This window comes from Megascapheus bottae, chromosome X (genome assembly GCF_031878675.1).
Source record: "Megascapheus bottae isolate mThoBot1 chromosome X, mThoBot2.hap1, whole genome shotgun sequence".
Classification (NCBI taxonomy): Eukaryota; Metazoa; Chordata; class Mammalia; order Rodentia; family Geomyidae; genus Megascapheus; species Megascapheus bottae.
In genome coordinates, this window is record NC_143547.1 from 7713200 (window position 1) to 7732005 (window position 18806).

An 18806-nucleotide genomic window follows, 5' to 3' on the forward strand; every position below is an offset into this window, starting at 1 on the left:
TAGCTGGCACTATTTCCTCTTCCTTTTCTTTTGGCCTATGGCCTGGGAATTTTTTTTATGGCTGCTGTCTTTACTTTTTTTTTTTTAATGACTCTCTGTTCACAGAAAGTACAAACAGAAATGATTTCTTGTGCTTGGAAGAAAATGGTTTGGCGAATGCTATGTACTGCAGGTTCCTCTTTTCTCATTCTAGTCACACCATTTTTCCCCCTAACACCCTCCTCCCCACCCCCTAGTTTGTTGTGTGTGTGTGTGTGGTTTTTTTTTTTTTTTTTACTGTGATGGAGGATAGATTTCTTTTCTTTTTCTTTTTTCTTTTTGCCAGTCCTGGAGCTTGCACTCAGGGTCTGAGCACTGTCCTTGGACTTTCTCAAGGCTAGAGCTCTACCATTTAAGCCACAGCAGCATTTCCGGCTTTTTCTATATATGTGGTACCGAGGAATTGAACCCGGGTATTCATGCATGCTAGACCAGCACTCTTACCAAACTCCCAGCCCCTGGAGGATAGATTTCTAAACAATATTTGGAAGTAGCTACCAGCCTTCTGATCCAACAAATAATTCTGATAATTCACCAAAAATTATTTCTAACGAACCTTTTCTTTTTTAGCCAGTCCTGGGGCTTGAACTCAGGGCCTGAGCACTGTCCTTAGGCTTTCTAAAGGCTACAGCTCTACCACTTGAGCCACAGCACCAATTCGGTATTTTTCTATGTATGTGGTAGTAAGGAATCGAGCCCTGGTCTTGGTGCTGAATGCATGCTAGGCCAAACTCCCGGCCACTAGGCCAAACTCCCGGCCCTCTAATGAGCTTTCTTTTGGTGGTACTACAGCTTCAACTCAGGGCCACATGCTTGCTTGGTGGTGCTCTAGCAGTTCAATAGTGCCTTTAGCCCTGCTTTTACCTGGATAATTGGAGATGGAGATTTTTCTGCCTTGGTTAACTTCAAACTTCAATCCTCCAGATCTTAGTGTCCTGACTAAATTTACAGGCTTGAGCCACCAGCACCTGGCTCTGATGAATTCTTGTCTCAGCTTGACTAGTTGTCACGGTCACTTATTTGTGGTTTTAAGAAATTGGGGACCAGTGCTAATGGCTCACACCTATAATCCCAGCTCTTTAGAAGGTTTCGATCTGAGGACAGCTGTTTGAAGCCAGACCAGGCAGGGAAGTCTGTGAAAGTCCAAAAAGTCAGAAGTGGGGGCTGGGAGTTTGGCCTAGTGGTAAAGTGCTTGCCTAGCATGCATGAAGACCGGGATTCCATTCCTCGGTACCACTTACGTTGAAAAAGCCAGAAGTGGTGCTGTGGCGCAAATGGCAGAGCTCTAGCCTTCAGGAAAGCACTAAGGCCCTGAGTTCAAACCCCAGGTCTGGCACAAAAAGAGAGAGAGAGAGAGAGAGAAAAGTCAGAAGTGGAGCTGTTGTGGATCAAGTGGTAGGGTGCAAGCCCAGAGCATATTTAAAAAGCCAAGAGATATTGCCCAGACCTCGCATTCAAGGAGAGAGAGAGAGAGGGAGAGAGAGAGGAGAAACTGCCAATGGCCTAACTGACTCGACTCACATTTTTCTCCTGTTGGAATGCTCTGGTCTAAGTCAGTCAAGACTTGGCAAAGACAACTAGCTACGCGCCAAATTGCATGTGCACATCTTTCCATAGCATAGTATTGCTAGTAAGAAGCAAAACTTTTCCCATCCTGGGCATCTAAATGGGGGGCATGAAATTAGTTGTTGCTGATGAAATGTTGGAAAGCAGTGTGTCTTCTCCAGACTTTTCCTCTGTTGGCTTGATTTTGAAACATGAGAAAATTGGGAGAAGAAGGCAATGTAACTGGCAAGGTAGTGCAGCTAATGCGTCTCCCTCCTTGTTTCCAGTGTGAAGACTGGAAACAGGACATGGAATACAGTGAAAACGATCTGAAAGGGGGCTGGGGGAGGGAAATGGGGACAAAAACATGAGAAGGGGTATCAATTTTGTGAAGTAATGCACCTTCTATCTGGCGAATATAATGTAACCTTTCTGTGAATTACAATAAAAAAGAAAATACAAAAAAAAAGAAAAAAATGATAGGAAAGGTTCTTGAGAAAGGAATACATATCCCCTATACTGAAAGCAGCTCATCTCTAGGGTGAGAATTCAAAGGCTTTTTTTTTTTAAACCCAGGTAGAAGTTTTTACTGTAGTGTAAAGGGCTTAGAACTTGAAATTCCTCTTCAGGAAAAGCTCTTGGGTGGTGTCACCGTGGGGGGTGAGGGGTGGAGGGAGGCTTGCTGAGTTGTATTTGATCTCTATTCAGCCTACGGTTTGCTGATCTGCATTAGGAAGTTAAAGAACGATTGTTTTAGGAACGACTCTGCAGATCCAGCCTGAATTGGAATGAAGCTTATTCTTAATCCTTAATGCTCAAAAACCAAATCAAACCAAACACATCCTCTGACATTACCTGTCTTTAGTGAGCTGCTAGGCTGGTTGAAAAGTTGAATGCTTTTCTCAGAGTTTATAATTCCATTTTCAGTTCTCTGCATTTCCAGTCCCCTCTCCTCCCAGGCCCTCTCAGTGCATAACTGCTACTTATTGGGAACTATAAGATGGAAAGAGCCTGAGTCATCTGAGAGCTGCAACCATCACAGGAAGGAAAATCTACTGGATTTCAATCATTCTGCATCTAATGAATTTTATTGTTGTTCTGGAAGCTAGCATTATCTCAACTAGTACAGTAATAATCTCACTCCCTTTGGCTAGTCATTATCTTGGCAGTAAAAATAAAACTTCGTTGTGGCTATTAGAAAGGGTCCAGAAGCTTCTGCTAAAGTGTTTCCTCCCTTGGGAACTGGAGGGAACAGTACAAGGAGTGTCTCCACTCTGACTTCTTGGTACCACTGACTAGGCTGTTGTGAAGATTAGATGTTGGAATCTTAGCAACCTTCTTCAGAGCCAACACACTCCAAAGAGATGCTGCCCTAGAATCTTGACACCATTAAGCTCCGAAGCTAGTTAGTATGTGTAATAAATCTCTTCATAACAAACCACTTTTTTTCCTGTGTATACAGGAACCATCCAAAGTGGTATATCTCTTCTAAATTTTTCAAGAGAGAGAGACAGAGACAGAGACAGAGAGAAAGGGAGATAATTTGCCAGGCATTGGTGGCTCATGCTTGTTATCCTAGCTACTCAGGAGGAAGCCAGCTTGGGCAGGAAAATCTATGAGACTCATCTCCAATGGACTACCAAAAGAGCCAGAAGCGGAGCTGTGGCTCAAGTGGTAGAGCAACTAGCCTTGAACAAAAGAAGCTCAGGGTTAGCATTCAAGCCCTGAGGCTAAGCTCCAGGACTGGCAAAAAATTAAAAAATAGATAATTCATTCAACAAAGATTCATCTTATGTCCACAGTGTACTCTGTAAAAGGTGCTTACTGTAGCACTAGGTGCAGAGAGTCCATCTCATCTGTGGAAACCACAGTTTCTGGAGCCTATATCTTGTGGTAGACAGAATATGGGTCTGACAGAAAGGTACAGACCAAATTTTACATTATTACTTTAGTAACAACTGAAGAGTTCATCTATTCACAAATCCTTAATAAGTAGCCATGATGTTAGGTGGTAAAAACAAATTGTAGTCCTGATATCCAGAAATGGTGATGGAGATAGACCTTAATGAAAAGATTGAACGAATCAATGTCTCCTCACAAACTAATAATCTGAAAGTAACAGCAAACCTGACCTTGCCACTCGTCACAATTGAATACTTATTCTTAAGTTATTGGTCTTCTGTTTCTTCCCTGATAAACTTTAAGCTCCAGATGAGTGCAGACAATATCTAATACTGTCCTTTGTTCTGTTCCCACCCTGAGCTAAGGCTCTGAGCATGGAGAAGGCATTCATTCATATTTGCTCAGCAACTATGAAATGGACTGCCTCCCGAGTGAAGGAAAAGAAATTTCATAGCTGGGCCAGAAGTTTGGCCTAGTGGTAGAGTGCTTGCCTAGTGTGCACAAAGACCCAGGTTGGATTCCTCAGTACCACATACACAGAGAAAAGCTGGAAATGGTGCTGTGGCTCAAGTGGTAGAGCTCTAGCCTGGAGGAAAGCCCAAGGACAGTGCTCAGGCCCTAGGACTGGCGCGCGCGCGCACACACACACACACACACACACACACACACACACACACACACGCAAAAGAAATCTCATAGCTGCTGTCTGTTCCCAGATGAAAGATGTCCTCTTGTGCTAGAGTGAGCAGATACATCATAAGGTGGGTTAAACACCCTTTGCAGAAGATTCTCAAGGATTCACAAGTCAGCAAAATTCCTGATAAGGGAACATCCACTATATTAGCCATGAATGTGGACAAGTTTTACGTTGTGTGGCTTACGCCTGTAATCCTAGCTAGTCAAAAGGCTGAGATCTGAGGGTCAAGGTCGAAAGACAGTCAAGGCAGAAGAGTCAAGAGATGTGTGTGTCTCTCTGGAGCTTGAATTCAGGGCCTGAGTACTGGAGCTTGAATTCAGGGCCTAAGTACTGTCCCTAAGCTTTTTTTTTTTGCCAGTGGTGAGGCTTGAACTCAGTGCCTGAGCACTGTCCTTGGACTTTCTTAAGGCTAGAGCTCTACCACTTGAGCCTCAGCACCACTTCCAGCTTTTTTCTATATATGTGGTACCGAGGAATTGAACCTGGGTCTTTGGGCATGCTAGGCAAGCACTCTACCACTAGGCCAAACTCCTGCCCGCCCCCTAAGCTTTTTTATGCTTAAGGCAAGTGGTCTACCACTTGAGCCACAGCCCTACTTCTGGTTTTTTGGTAGTTCATTGGAGATAAGTGTGGCAGACTTTCCTGTTTGGACTGGCTTTGAATCATGATCCTTAGATCTTAGCCTCCTAAGCAGTTAGGAGTATAGATGTGAGCCACCAACACTTGGCTTTATGGTGGCGGATGCTGGGGATTGAACCCAGGGCCTTAAATATACTAGATAACTGCTCTACCCTTGAGTCTCCCCAAAGCCTCTTATCTCCAGTCTACTACCAAAAAGCCAGAAGTGCCTCAAGTGGTAGAGCACCAGCCATTAGCAAAGCAGTCGTGGAAGAACACAAGGCCCTGAATTCAAGTCCCAGTACTGGTACACACACACACACACACACACACACCCTAAATACATGCTGAGGGCTTCCTTATCTACTTCAATGTCAAAACATAATTTCCCAAAAGCTAAAAAAATAGCATAAAAAAGAATGTGAATATAATATTGTGACTATGTCTCAAAAAACGTATTTAACTCAGAAAGGAAAACAGACAAATTCTGTGTTGTCTTATGAGGACAAATCAATATAACCTTTTACATCAACTTTTTTTCCAGATAAAAATCATCTTTGATTTTCTGTGTAAAGTGACTAACCAAGCCAGGCGCAGTGGCTCACACCTATAATCCTAGTTACTCAGGAGGCTGAGATCTGAGGTTCGATGTTCAAAGCCAGCCCAGGAACTAAAAAGTCCGTGAGACTCTTATCTTCAACAAACCACCAGAAAACTGGAAGTGGTGCTGTGGCTCAATGGATAGGGCAGTAACCTTGAGCTGAATTGCTCAGGGACAGCATCCAGGCCCAGAGTTCAAGTCCCATGACCAATGACAAAAGAAGTGAGTAACCAATAATCAGTCATAGAGGACACATTCTAAGACTCAGAGAAACCTTAGGCTGCCTTAGAACAATGCTGTAGCGGGACTTTGAAAAGGCATAATTGTCTGTCTGTCTGTCTGTCTGTCTGTCTGTCTGTCTCTCTCTCTCTCTCTCTCTCTCTCTCTCTCTCTCTCTCTCTGCCAGCCCTAGGCTTGAGCTCAGGGCCTGAGCGCTGTCCTTGGGTTTTCTCAAGGCTAGAGCTCTACCACTTGAGCCTCAGCACCACTTCCGGCTTTTTCCTATGTATGTGGTACCAAGGAATCAAATCCGGGTCTTCATGCATGCTAGGCAAGCACTCTACCACTAGGCCACACTCCTGGCCCCTGTAATTGTGTCTTTTGCTTTGCATTCTGGATAATTTCTTGCCATCAATGAATCCCTAATACTTCATATGAGCCATATGAAGTTTTTCTAAGAACCCTTTAGAAGGCCAGGTCTAGTGAGAAAAATAGTATTCTTTCAGAAGGACTAGTAAGAGTCCTCAAATCTTTATAGGTCTGGTCGTGGCTGCTGACATCAATCCATGTACATTTACTGTTTCCCATGCAAGACACAGCCCTGTCCTAGTCAGTTATCAGTCCTGTGGAGATGGTTTTCTTGTTCTTTCAAAGATGAGTCCAAACACACTACAGGATGGCATGTTAGGCTCAAAAGACATGGAGAATAGACAGAGACAGGTCAACACCAGCAGGTTTATTAGGGAGAAAAATTGGTGGAGGGGAGCCTCTAGCCAAAGCTATTGACGCACTCTGTCTTACAGGGTAGCACTTTTCTAGTGGGTTGTGGGAATGCTGGAGTGCTTTAGTGGGGGTTGATATGAAAGTAACTAATGGTGGGACATAGATAATGGGCAAAATGAGTTGAAGCCAGAGGTAGGGAGGAAGCCAGACAGCAATTGTCTGCTCAAGGTCCTTATCTGTTAAAATTGGCAGTAAAATCTGGTCTGGTGCCAGCCACCGGAGTTAGAGTCGGTCAAGGAGAGAGGGTATTGTGCCAAGTAGCTGTAAACCAAGACACTGGTCTGGGGTCTCAAGATAAGGACATCTGGTCATTCTGATCTAATATGGAATATCCCTTATCTAAAATTCTTGAGCCTGAGGTCCAAGGACATTTTTTTTTAAATTTGGAGATATTTGCATTTAGCTATCTTGGGAATGAGGCCAAAGTCTAAACAGAAAACTCATTTGTGTTATGCTTACACCTTATAAAATACGCCAAAGGTAATTTTATGTCCTATTTTAATCACTTTTTATGTGAAACAAAGTTCTTATATACCAAATCATCAGAAAGAAAAGGTGTCATCATCTTAGCTACAGATTGTATGTAGATAATCTGGTTGTTTGACATCATTCCTAAATCTACATGAATCCTGAATCTATATGCAACTGATAAACACTTTCTTATACTCATTTACACATATGTACTTAACAATCAAAACATTACCATACTGTTGGTTGCAGATGGCTCATGTGTGTAAGTCTTGCTACTCAGAAAGTTAAGATTTGGAAGATCACAACTCAAGACCAAGTCAGGCAGAGGTTTATTAAGACTCCATCCTAGGGCCAGGAGTTTGGCCTAGTGGTTAAAGTGCTTGCCTAGCATGCAAGAAGACCCGGGTTCGATTCCTCGGTACCACATACATAGAAAAAAGCCAGAAGTGGTGCTGAGGCTCAAGTGGTAGAGCTCTAGCTTTGAGAAAGTCCAAGGACAGAGCTCAGGCCCTGAGCTCAAGCCCATGACTGGCAAAAAAAAAGACTCCATCCTAAAAAAATAATCAGCAAAAGTGACATGGCTCAAGTGGTAGAGAACCAGTGTAGCAAGTGTGAGGCTTTGAGTTCAAACTCCAGTATTGTCATATATATATATATATATATATATATATACACATATATATATACCTATTATCACCTGTTTACCAACAATAGCAATGAACTAGATGACTATAACTTGTCTCATGAAGTTATAGGTAGATATTGCCACTTGTAGTATCATGTTAATGCTCAATGTTTCAAATCTTGGCACATTTTGGATTTTCAGATTATGGATATTAAATGTGTATTACATAAGCATTATGAAAACACACAAAAAAAGAACTGGCTTCCAACTTTTTCTTAAAACTACTTTAGTAAACTTTCAATTGCTTAGGACTCTTACTCTTTGCACTCTGTACTTCCTGAGGATGGTGACTCGAGGAAAGCTTGCCTTAACTTCTTGAAAGCCTAGAAAGAAGCTTTAAGACATTTTCCCTAACATCTACAATCCCTTGTTCACAGTTAGAAGGACTTTATTTTTATTCTTGTTGGTCCTGGGGCTTGAACTCAGGGCCTAAACACTGTCCTTGGGCTTTCTCAAGGCTAGAGCTCTACCACTTGATCCACAGCACTTCTGGCTTTTATCTATGTATGTGGTACCAAGAAATCAAACCTGGGTCTTTGTGCATGCTAGGCAAGCACTCTACCACTAGGCCAAATTCCTGGCTCCATCCTTCTTTTTATTTTTTTTCCTTTTTGTAGTACTTAAAATTCAAGGCTCAGCACTTACTAGGCAGGTGCTGTACTACTGAAATCACACCTCCAGCCCAGGACTTCAGCATTTTTTTCCTATGCCAGTCCTAGTGCTTGAATTCAGGACCTGGGTGATATACATGCTTGAGCATTTTTGCTCAAGGCTAGCCCTCTATCCCTTGAGCCAGAGCTCCATTTCAGGCTTTTACTTGGTTAATTAGAACTAAGAGGCTCACAGTCTTTTTTTTTGTAGGTCATGGGGCTTGAAATCGGCCTGGGCGCTGCCCCTGAGCCAAGCCCCAGTTCCCATTTTCCAGAGGTCAGAGATAAGCATCTCAGGTCCTTTTGTGTCCGGGCTGGCTTTGAACCTTGATCCTCAGATCTCAGCCTCCTGAGTAGCTAGGTTTACAGGCGTGAGCTACCGTGCCCGGCGAGGCTCACAGTATTTCCTGCCTGGGCTGGCTTTGAACCACTATCCTTAGATCTCAGCCTGTTGAGAAGCTAGTACTACAGGTGTGGGCCACTGGTGCTCAGCTGGCATCTTCTAATGGTAGAGTGGAAACCCCCACAGGACACTCTGGCCTAGTACTGCAGAGCATGTAGGAAGGGGAAGGAGAACAAGCCCTCTGTGTGCGATACCTAAAGCTTTTCAGTTCCCTTGGACTTTTGCAAGCAGGTCTCAGGCTCTTGGCAGTAGAACGTGATTTCTGTAGATAGTTCTGGAGAATCCATGCCTTAAATCCTGATCTGACCGATGGAAGAAGGCACTGAAACGCTCCCTTTCTAGTGTTCAACAGGAGGCCCTGTCCAAGGAATACAAGAGCAAGTAGATTCACCTTGTAAGTCACCACACAGTCAAATCCCTGTTCACTGTTAAAGACAGTGATTATCAATGCATTTTATTTTTGCCAGTCCTGCAGCTTGAACTCAGGGCCTGAACACTGTCCTTGGACTTTCTCAAGGCTAGAGCTCTACCACTTGAGCCATAGCACCACTTCCGGCTTTTTCTGTGTATGTGGTACTGAGGAATTGAACCCAGGGCTTCATACATGCTAGGGAAGCATTCTACCACCACACCACACTCCTGGCTTCTTTCGATGCATTTCTAAGTCAGTTTCACCTAATCCGGGTCTTGTCTGTGTAGGAGGCTCACGCTGGGCACCTAAATGAGCTCACTTAGCGTCTGATCTCATTGATGTAGCACGCAAGCGTAAACACAAAAGAGCCCAAATTAAGTTTTATAAACACCCCCCCCAATTTGAAGTATGGCAAGAAAATTGCTTCAATATTTCCAACTCCCTTGTTCTTGCTTCCAGATTCAATGAGAATGTGGAGTAATGGTTGATAAAGCCAACGTCTGTTGCATGACTGACAAACCCTAGAGAAAAAGAAAATCATTCAAATGAAAATGTTCTAGCAAATATTCAAAAGACCATTGAATTGCACATTTGAAGAGGGTGAATTTTATGGTATTTAAGTTAAACCTCCAATCTTTTTGAAGGTATCACTGAGGGGGCAGACTTTTTTTTCATTTTATTAAGCACACTAAGAACTAAGATTCCCTGTTGGGGGTCCTGGCTCTTGGCCACATAACAAGCAATGATACTGTTGCAAGTGGCTGCTTGTCTACCACGCTTGGAGGTCCTGCAAGGCTGAGGTCCTGCAGCCAAAGCCAGCTATGCCAAGTTCGAGCTCTGTGTCCTTGAGGGAATTAACCTTCTTCTGTCCACCTCACAGCAGACAGTGGCCTTGGAATATTGTTTACATAGCAGGAGCTCAAGACAGGTGGCCTGTGATTACACAGCACTCCACAGAAACCTGAAGCTTAATGAGCAGAGGCCCACAACTTCATGTCATGTCTGGCTTTTCACTTCCTGGAAAAGAAGGGCCAATATTCCTATGATAATTTTGTTTAAATGTCAAGTTGTTATGAGAAATAACCTCATGGATGCCACCAAGAGGAACTGATTAACTGTCTCAACTTATCTAGAAATCTTTTGCCTTAATGTTTGTACAAAAGCTAAGAAAACGAAGAAAGGTAGGACAGCTTAACTGTACTCAAAAGTTCATCATGTTCAAGGGACGGACCATCACTTAAGATTACTGTCATAGCTGGCTCCAGTTTGTATAAGTAGTGGGATTTTCAATTCATTTGCAGGAACTGGGGGAGTGTTCCCACATTTCCACGAGGTTTAGAAAACCTGGCTTTGTTTCAACACAGTTACTCATGGAGCTACCAGAAACAAAACATAAACAAAACACTAGCCATCCGACTCATCAATGAAAATGTATTTCACATTGAACAGTATGCACACATCATGCATTTGAAATGAGGCAACACCAGTCACAATGGCAATATGAGGTGTAATAGACATCTAGCAAAATAAAGCTGTAACAAGAATAGCCAGGCCTTTTCACAAGTCAGACCATGCTATGATTTCCAGTGTGCTTTGTGATGAAAGGGATTCCCCAGTGTTCATCAAGACCAATTCGACTGCATTATTAGAGGCATGTATTTTATTTAGTATATACACATACACAAACATACAGTTTCCATAGCTAATAAAGTCTTAAACTGCAGCTGGCTTTAGAAGCGCACAGACAAGATGACTACTGGAACTGCTTTCTATCTCCTGCGGTAAACCTCTCTTTACAAATCTTTCATGGCCTAAGTCAAAAACAAATGTCTCAAACAAGAAAAGGTCATTTTGATTTGAAAGCCACATTTAACACAAGAAATGAATTTAAGGACACAGCATTATATGGCATAAAATGCATGGAATTTTTATTCTAGTGGCATTCTTCCCCAGATTGTTTTTATGTTAAGGTCTGTTAAAGTGATGTACTGGGACCAATTTGAGACCTCCTTGTTTCAGAGCAATATGACTTCCATGACTATGTGTCTGGCTTTATTACAGTTGAGAAAATATGGGAACAATCGAAGAAAGAAAAATCCTAAGATCGAATAGCACAACAATAGTCAAAACATGAAAATTAACCACCTGCATGTGACATACATGACTCCTTCAGTTGGAAGGCCGCTTGATGGCTTGGAGATTGTTAAGGTATGACAAGAAAAGGTCCTGGCTAGATTGAGTTGCCTGCCAGGTACATAAAAATATGAGTAAGAGAAAAGAAATCATCACCCATTGTTTCATTCTTTCTTGTCCAACCAAACTTACAACTTTAACCCCAAGAGTAATGTGGTTAATGCATTTGGGTGGCAAAGCTGAATAATAGTAATAATAATAATGATGATGATGATAAAAGGATTTCATGTGACATTACTTTCCAATAGAGAAACCCTAGGTGGAGAGAAACTGCTGAATTTCTTCTCCATTTAAACAAAGACAGGGAGATACACAGCTCAAGTCAAGTACATGTCTAACCAGAGTTCTGGTCATGTGTAGAGTATTTAATAGGAACAGATATCTAAATGTTTTTGTGCTCCAACTCTGACAATGAGAGTGGCCCTAGGTGCATTTCAGAGCCAGCATCATTCAGGTTGAGAGGATCACCATGATGACAGAGAAAGAAAGGAAATGCTCTAGCAGTAGCAGCAGCTCATAACTAGAACTGTAGAATGAAACTTCACTAAAGCCCAGTAAGGCCAAAGTCTGGAGGTTTCTACCAAGAGGCCAGTGTTTGACATACTATCTAGGAATATAGTTACATTCCAATCTAATACTTTGGAATGTGGCTACAGAAGCTTCATCAGGTGGCAGCAGCTCAGATTGGACTCCCAGCAGCGTCCCAAGGGCTCCAAACACCACCTGTGGCAAAAACACAGTCAGATGAGACCAATACAGAAACCAGTATTGTGTACTTGGTAATTCCATTTTCCTTGGCTCAGATAGTAGTCCTCACCAACGGAAGTACAGCAGTATTTTGTACAGAATCTTTCTAGGAGGTGGGTCCAACTTTCCTTGTGTGAGAATTTTCTAACACCTGCAGATATCCCGTTGGGTTTTTGTTTTTTTAACCCTCAATTGAAGGATAGCCCTACTTTATCTGAAAGGCTGAACACGCTGCTTCTCACATGGAACAGTGAGAAGATGGAAGATTGGGACATTGGGCTAGGAATGTAGCTTAGTGGTAGAGTGCTTGCCTAGCATGCATGAAGCCCTGGGTTCGATTCCTCAGTACTACATAAACAGAAAAAGCCAGAAGTGGTACTGTGGCTCAAGTGATAAAGTGTTAGTCTTGAGCAAAAGAAACTCAGACAATGCCCAGGCCCCAAGTTCAAGTCCCAGGACTGGCAAAAAAAGTGCTAGGGCCTGAGTAGTGGCATCAATATATGTATATATGTAATGTGTGTGTATACGTGCATGCGTGCACATGTGTGCTGGTCCTAGGGCTTGAATGCAGGGCCTGGACACTATTTTTGAGCTTTTGTGCTCAAGGCCAATGCTCTAGCACTTTGAGCCACAGTTGTTTGGTAATTAATTGCAGATAAGAGTTTCACAGGCTTCCCTGCCTGGGATGGCTGAGGATCTGCAATCCTCAAATCTCTACCTCCTGAGCAGCTAGGATTACAAATGTAGGCCATTGGCACCTAGCAGAGATATGCTCACTCATATGAATAGGGCTGGGGTATAGTTTTAGTGGTAGAGTGTAAGTTTTGCATGTGCAAGGCTGGTGTGTGTATATGGGACATATAACAGCTAAGAGAGAAAGGAAGTTGAAAAAGTAGAAATGCTTTGGCAAGAAAAAAGGGTCAGCTGGGCACTGGCAACTTATGTCTATAATCTTAGTTACTCAGGAGACTGAGATCAGAGGATTGTGGTTTGAAGCTAGACTGGGTAGAGAAGTCTGTGAGACTCTTATCTCCAATTAGCCACCAAAAAGCATCTGGAAGTGGAGGTGTGGTAGAGTGCCAGCCTTTGGCCCCGAGTTCAAGCTCCAGTACCACAAAACCAAAATAAAACAACTCCACAATTAGCCAAATGCCAGGCTGGAAGCATGGCTGAAATAGAGCACCAGTTAAGCAAGCCAAGCAAGTGTGAAGTCCTGAGTTCAAAACCCTAGTACCAAAATAAAAAAAATTATCCAATGTCAATAGAACAACGGTCATGTGGCCCAACACTCATCAATATATATGAATGATTCTAGATAAAATTTGGGATGCCACTGAACTAAGCAGTTAGGAAAAGTTTATTAGCAACACTTCACAGGATCTTGACAACATTCTCTTCTGGTCTGTAAAAAGGTGCTTTTTTTATTCAGGTCCTGGGACTTGAACACTAGGCCTGGGCACTGACACTGAGTTCCTTTTGCTCAAGGCTAATGGAGATAAGAGTCTTACAGACTTTTGTGACTGGGCTGGCTTTGAACCATGATCCTTGGATCTCAGCCTCCTGAGTAGCTGAGTTGGAGTACTCTGAGTTGGGGTAACCTCAGAGTACAAATATGCCTCTGAAAGACCTTTATCAAGATCTGTAAGTCTAAATTATACAGTCTTAACTTGCTCTAGAACATCTGATCAATGGAATGAGCTCTCAGCCTCCTGAGTAGCTAGGATTAGACACATGAGCCACCAGTGCCTGTTGAGGAGTTACATTTTTAAAGACAGGGATTGTGAGGTGCTGAGATCATTTGTTTAACCAGTGCTTCTCAAGCTTCCCATCCTAATCCTCAAACTGCAGGAATAATACAGCAGGGTACTGGAGGTTTGTGTATAGAGGAAGGACTTAAAATCCATCTCAAGTACTACTGTGGGTGCTGCAATATATACCATATTTGTTTTTATTTAATTTTATTGTCAAGGTGATGTACAGAGGGGTTATAGTTATATATGTAAGGTAATTAAGGTAATGAGTTACATTTCTTGTCAAACATTGTCTATGCATACCTTTAGGCCATTCAAGAAGCTGAATGATAGTTATGTAACACCCTGGGGAGTTAGGGATTTAGAGGATCATCAAAAGACTTTACCTTTCATGAAAAGGTCGTTGTTTTGTCAACAGAAGGAGTTCAGAGTGGTTTCTTGGCCAGGACTGTTGAATCCTTCGATAAGGTTTTTGTTACAATCATCCAGGCTGAGGTTTTCACTGGATTTCTTGGGGAATGTTGGGGGGCCAGTGAAATCTAAGATATCTTGAAGTGCTCGGGCATTGCCAGTTCCATTTTGATCCAGAGACATACCAGGAATCATTTCACTCACTGGTGAAAATTCTGGGATGGAGATAAGTTCTTCTTTGGAAACAGGGCTAGAAAAGATGAGAGACAGAGAAGTGGAGAGAGAACAAAGGAGTAAGCACACTTAGCTGGGTACCGGTGGATGTCAACTGTAAGGTTACTCAGAAGGCTGAGATCCGAGGCTTTTGGTTCAAAGCCATTCTGGGCAAAACAAACAAACCAACAAACAAAAAAACCTCTGTGAGACTCTTATGTCCAAATTAATCAGCACAAAGCTGGAGGTAGATGTGTAGCTCAAGAGATAGAGCACCAGTCTTGAGCAAAATAGTTGAGTAAGAGCTGGGTGCTGGTGTTGCCTAGGCCAGCTACTCAGGAGGCTGACATCTGAGGATTGTGGCTGCCAGCTCAGGCAGGAAGGTCTGTGAGAATATTATCTCCCATAAAGTATTCAGAAAAAAGCCAGACGTGGTGCCGTGGTTCAAGTGGTAGAGTGCTAGCCTTGAATACAAAGCAGCTAAAGGACAGAGCCCATGCCCTGAGTTCAAGCCCCCAGGACTGGAGGGGGGACAAAAAGTCAAGTGAAAGCATGAGGCCCTGAGTTCAAGCTCCAGGAGCAATACAAAAACAATTAAACAAAGTAAGAATTAAACACATTCTGTTAATGTGTTTCCTTCTGTTTGTAGTATTTTTCTCGGCCAGTCCTGGGGTGTGAACTTAAGGCCCAGGCATTGTACCTGAGCTTCTTTTGCTCAAGGGTAGTACTCTGCCATTTGAGCCACTTGAGCTGCAGCACCACTTCTGGCTTTTTCTATGTATGTGGTACTGAGGAATCAGACCCAGGACTTTCTGTAGGCCAGCTAAGCACTGTACCACTAAGTCACCTTCCCAGCCCTGTTTGCAGTACTTTATTCTATTCTTCTAGAGAAGACTAATTTATTAAAAATGTGTGTAACACATTATCAAAAATATAAATGTGTTTATGTTTAGTAAGTTATTGGGCACACAGTCTCAGTGGTTGAGGACAAGGGGCTGGGTGAGGAAACCGGATGAGGGATGTGAGGCTAACCTCATCCTGCTCAGGCGAGGACAAAGGAGCCTGCAAGTACCAGCATTTCACTACACAAAAGCATGGTCCTCTCAGACCCTTTCTAGCAGTCCTGCCCCATCAGGCTGCTTCTCTCCTGGCATCAGTCTCCTCCCCTATAAAATGGGAAGAACAGTCATTTCTCCTTCCCAAGTTGCCATAAGTATGAACATGACAGTGTTCATTTGAAGAAGAGTTCATCTGAGTGCATGCCCAGTTAAGACTATGGGATGAAGGAATCATTAACTGGGACCCTGTTGTCAGTCTAAGAACTTTAACAAACCTATCTCACCACAGCCGCCTATCTAAAACCAAGGTTCCAAATCATCAAGACGTATCCAGATTTGCTGATCAAGCCTTGGGTTCTTTCCCCCCCCTCTTTCTTCTCTCTCTAGAAGCAGCAGAACCAGGCCCACAAGAGCAGAAGGCTGGGAATTGAAGGACTGTCCTCAATAACTAGAGTAAGGCTGCTACCAGGCTCTTTTCTTCTTTGATGAAATCTGAGAGTAGAATCCAGAAAAACCAGTTGCACTGCAGAAGCGCCCACAGAAGCTCCACCTCCTTCACATGTGAACCCAGTTAAGGGGCAGCCACTGACCTGATATCTCTTCTGGTGTATGAAGCAAGCATAGGCAAACTGCCTCTCTCAGCAGAAACCATGTGCTCCAACTTCACAGGGAAGACAGAATGTCACAGGCTTTGGTACAGCATCGGGACTCAGCCAGTTTTAAGGGAGAACTTAAGTAAACAAAAACCCCTTCTTGTTCTTCAACTGCGGCCAATAGTGTCACATGTTGTCCCTTTCCTGTTCCCACCCGGAGTTATAAAAGAAAAAGTACAGGACCAGGAATGTGGCCTAGTGATAGAGTGCTTGCGTGAAGTCTTGAGTTCAGATTCCTCCATACCACGTACACACAAAAAAGCCGGAAGTGGTGCTGTGGCTCAAGTGGTAGAGCTCTAGCTTTGAGAAAGCTCAAGAACAGTGTATAGGCCCTGGGTCCAAGCCCCAGAACTGGGCAGGGCAGCGGGAGGGAGGATAAGTATAGCTGGTTCTAGGTAGGGGTAAGTGATGTTGTGTTAGCCCTTAAAACTGCCTTAGTGTTTTTTGCTGCAGGCAGAATGGTACCAGTCAGGGGACGTGGCCATCAAGATGGAGCTGGGGCCAGGAGAGACTCAGGCAAGGGCTGAAGGGCTGTTATCAGACCACACAGGAGCTCTACTGGAGACAGGACTGCCAGCTGCTGGCTTTTCATATATCTAGTTCGAGCGCAGTGCAATGCGTGGGCTATTTACAACTAGTGTGTCAGAGGAAGCCCACGCTTCCACCCCCGTCCTCTCTATGCTAGAGCTTTTATAAAATACTGTCATACTGTCCTGACTATCAGAGCCACCCCCTACTCCACCTGCCCTGCCCAAGCTGACGTGTGTGCTTTACTGCCTCTGCTTCAATCCCACACTAATTGGCTCTTCTTTTGTCTGAAATGAATTTGCCATGTATACAGGCTTACAAATTCCTTAGGCTTTTAGTATCTGAAAGTATATTAGCTCCCTTCTCAAATCTCTAATGACAAGCTTACTCAAATATGAGACTCTGGACACAGGAGACTCTGTTGATGGCCAGCCAGAACTCCTATACCTGAAGGTAAAGAGTCACAGTTGCCACCACTTGGCTGGATAACTTCCTTTCATCGACACAGTCCTTTAGTCCAGTTAGACATACACCACTTACCCAGGCAGGGGTCCCTCAGTGAAGACTGAAGGAGATAGTGGTACAAAAGCTACCTGTCTTTATCTCAATATGGCAAGTTGGGGAGAAATTCTTCCTCTAGGATTGTCTGAGAATATATCCTTATTCAATGCCATCCCTTTCCCCCTTCTTTCAGAGAAATACTAAACGACTTCTCCCTGTAAATCCCATGACAAGAAACTCAGGCTCTGGTTCTATTTCTAGGGCACCCGACTCAAGACTCTAGTATTACAACACTGTCAGTTTCTCATATCAACCAAACCTGCTTTTTAGATGACTGATGAAGAAACCATCTTAAAGGGCTGGGAGCGTGGCCTAGAGGTAAGAGTGCTTTCCTAGAATGCACAAAGCCCTAGGTTCGATTCCTTGGTACCACATACACAGAAAAAGCCAGAAGTGGTGCTGTGGCTCAAGTGGTAGAATGCTAACCTTGAGAATGCCCAAGGACAGTGCTCAGACCCTGAGTTCAAGCCTCAAGACTGGCAAAAAAAAAGAAATAAACAAAAATACTGACAGTATTTGTAGATGCTTGAAATATTAACATGGACTGGGAATGTGGCTTAGTGGTAGACATCTTGCCTAGCAAGATGGAAGTAGCACTGTGGCTCAAGTGGTAGAGTGCTAGCCTTGAGCAAAAGAAGCTCAGAGACAGTGTCCAGACCTGAGTTCAAGCTCCAGGACTGGCAAAAAATAAATAAATAAAAATAAAAACTGAGGGGCCGGGAGTTTGGCCTAGTGGTAGAGTTCTTGCCTAGTGAAGACCCGGGTTCGATTCCTCTGTACCACATACATAGTAAAAAAGCCGGAAGTGGTGCTGAGGCTCAAGTGGTAGAGCTCTAGCCTTGAGAAAGCCAAAGGACAGTGCTCAGGCCCTGAGCTCAAGCCCAGGACTGGCAAAAATACATAAATACATAAATAAAAAATGATAAAAATAAAAAAATGAACATACCTCACATCCATAGACTGAACTTCTTCAGTGGAGTCATCCAAACTGTTTGATTTCCCATCAAGGGCATCCAAATGAACAAGTCCTCCAACTGGTTTAAGCCCATTAGAGAAAATGTCTCGAGGAAAAGTTTCTGGAGCAGTGGATCCTATACCATTAACTTCCTGGCAGGTGTTTAACCCACTGATTTCTGATCAAGAAAACAGTCTCCGTGTAAATCATAAAATATCAAAATATGAAACAAAATGGTCATTCACTTAATTCTCTTTTTTAATTTTTAATTTTTTTGCCAGTCCTGGGCATGAACTCAGGGCCTGAGCACTATCCCTGGGCTTTCTCAAGGCTAGGGCTCTACCACTTGAGCCACAGCACACTCCCAGCTTTTTCTATGTATGTGGTACCAAGGAATAGAATTCAGGTCTTGGTACATGCTAGGCAAGCACTCTACCACTAGGCCAAACTCCTGGCCCTCTTTCTCTTTTTTTTTTTAGCCAGTAATGCAGTATCTTTTATAGAAAGCCAATAATAATCCCATGTATCCAATTTCACATAAGGGAAGCAGAGACAGATCATATTAACATTGTTTCCAGGACTTCTGGACAACAAAAACAGATCTGAGTGACATTTGACCTCAAGTTAGGCTCCCTGGAAAGCATCCTGGCTGAAGGCTGGCATGGATTATTAGAGTAACCAGGGAAGCCAGCTGTGTAACAAATGGAGCCA

The 18806-nt window shown here is 43.3% G+C and overlaps 1 protein-coding gene across 10 annotated transcripts in view; it reads right to left on the reverse strand.

Annotated features, from left to right (window-relative positions):
• Nucleotides 1-10496: 10496 nt before the first annotated feature.
• The window catches only part of Map7d2 (MAP7 domain containing 2), an 85333-nt gene continuing 77023 nt past the window's right edge, over nucleotides 10497-18806 (reverse strand). For all 10 annotated transcript variants that reach the window (XM_090327015.1, XM_090327014.1, XM_090327010.1 and 7 more), the window contains 3 exons: nucleotides 18087-18273; nucleotides 14103-14377; nucleotides 10497-11941 (listed from right to left, as the gene is read on the reverse strand). In XM_090327015.1, the coding sequence (XP_090183141.1) occupies nucleotides 14128-14377; nucleotides 18087-18273 (437 nt within the window). In that variant the 3' untranslated portion in view covers nucleotides 10497-11941; nucleotides 14103-14127. The remainder of the gene's footprint in view (nucleotides 11942-14102; nucleotides 14378-18086; nucleotides 18274-18806) is intronic.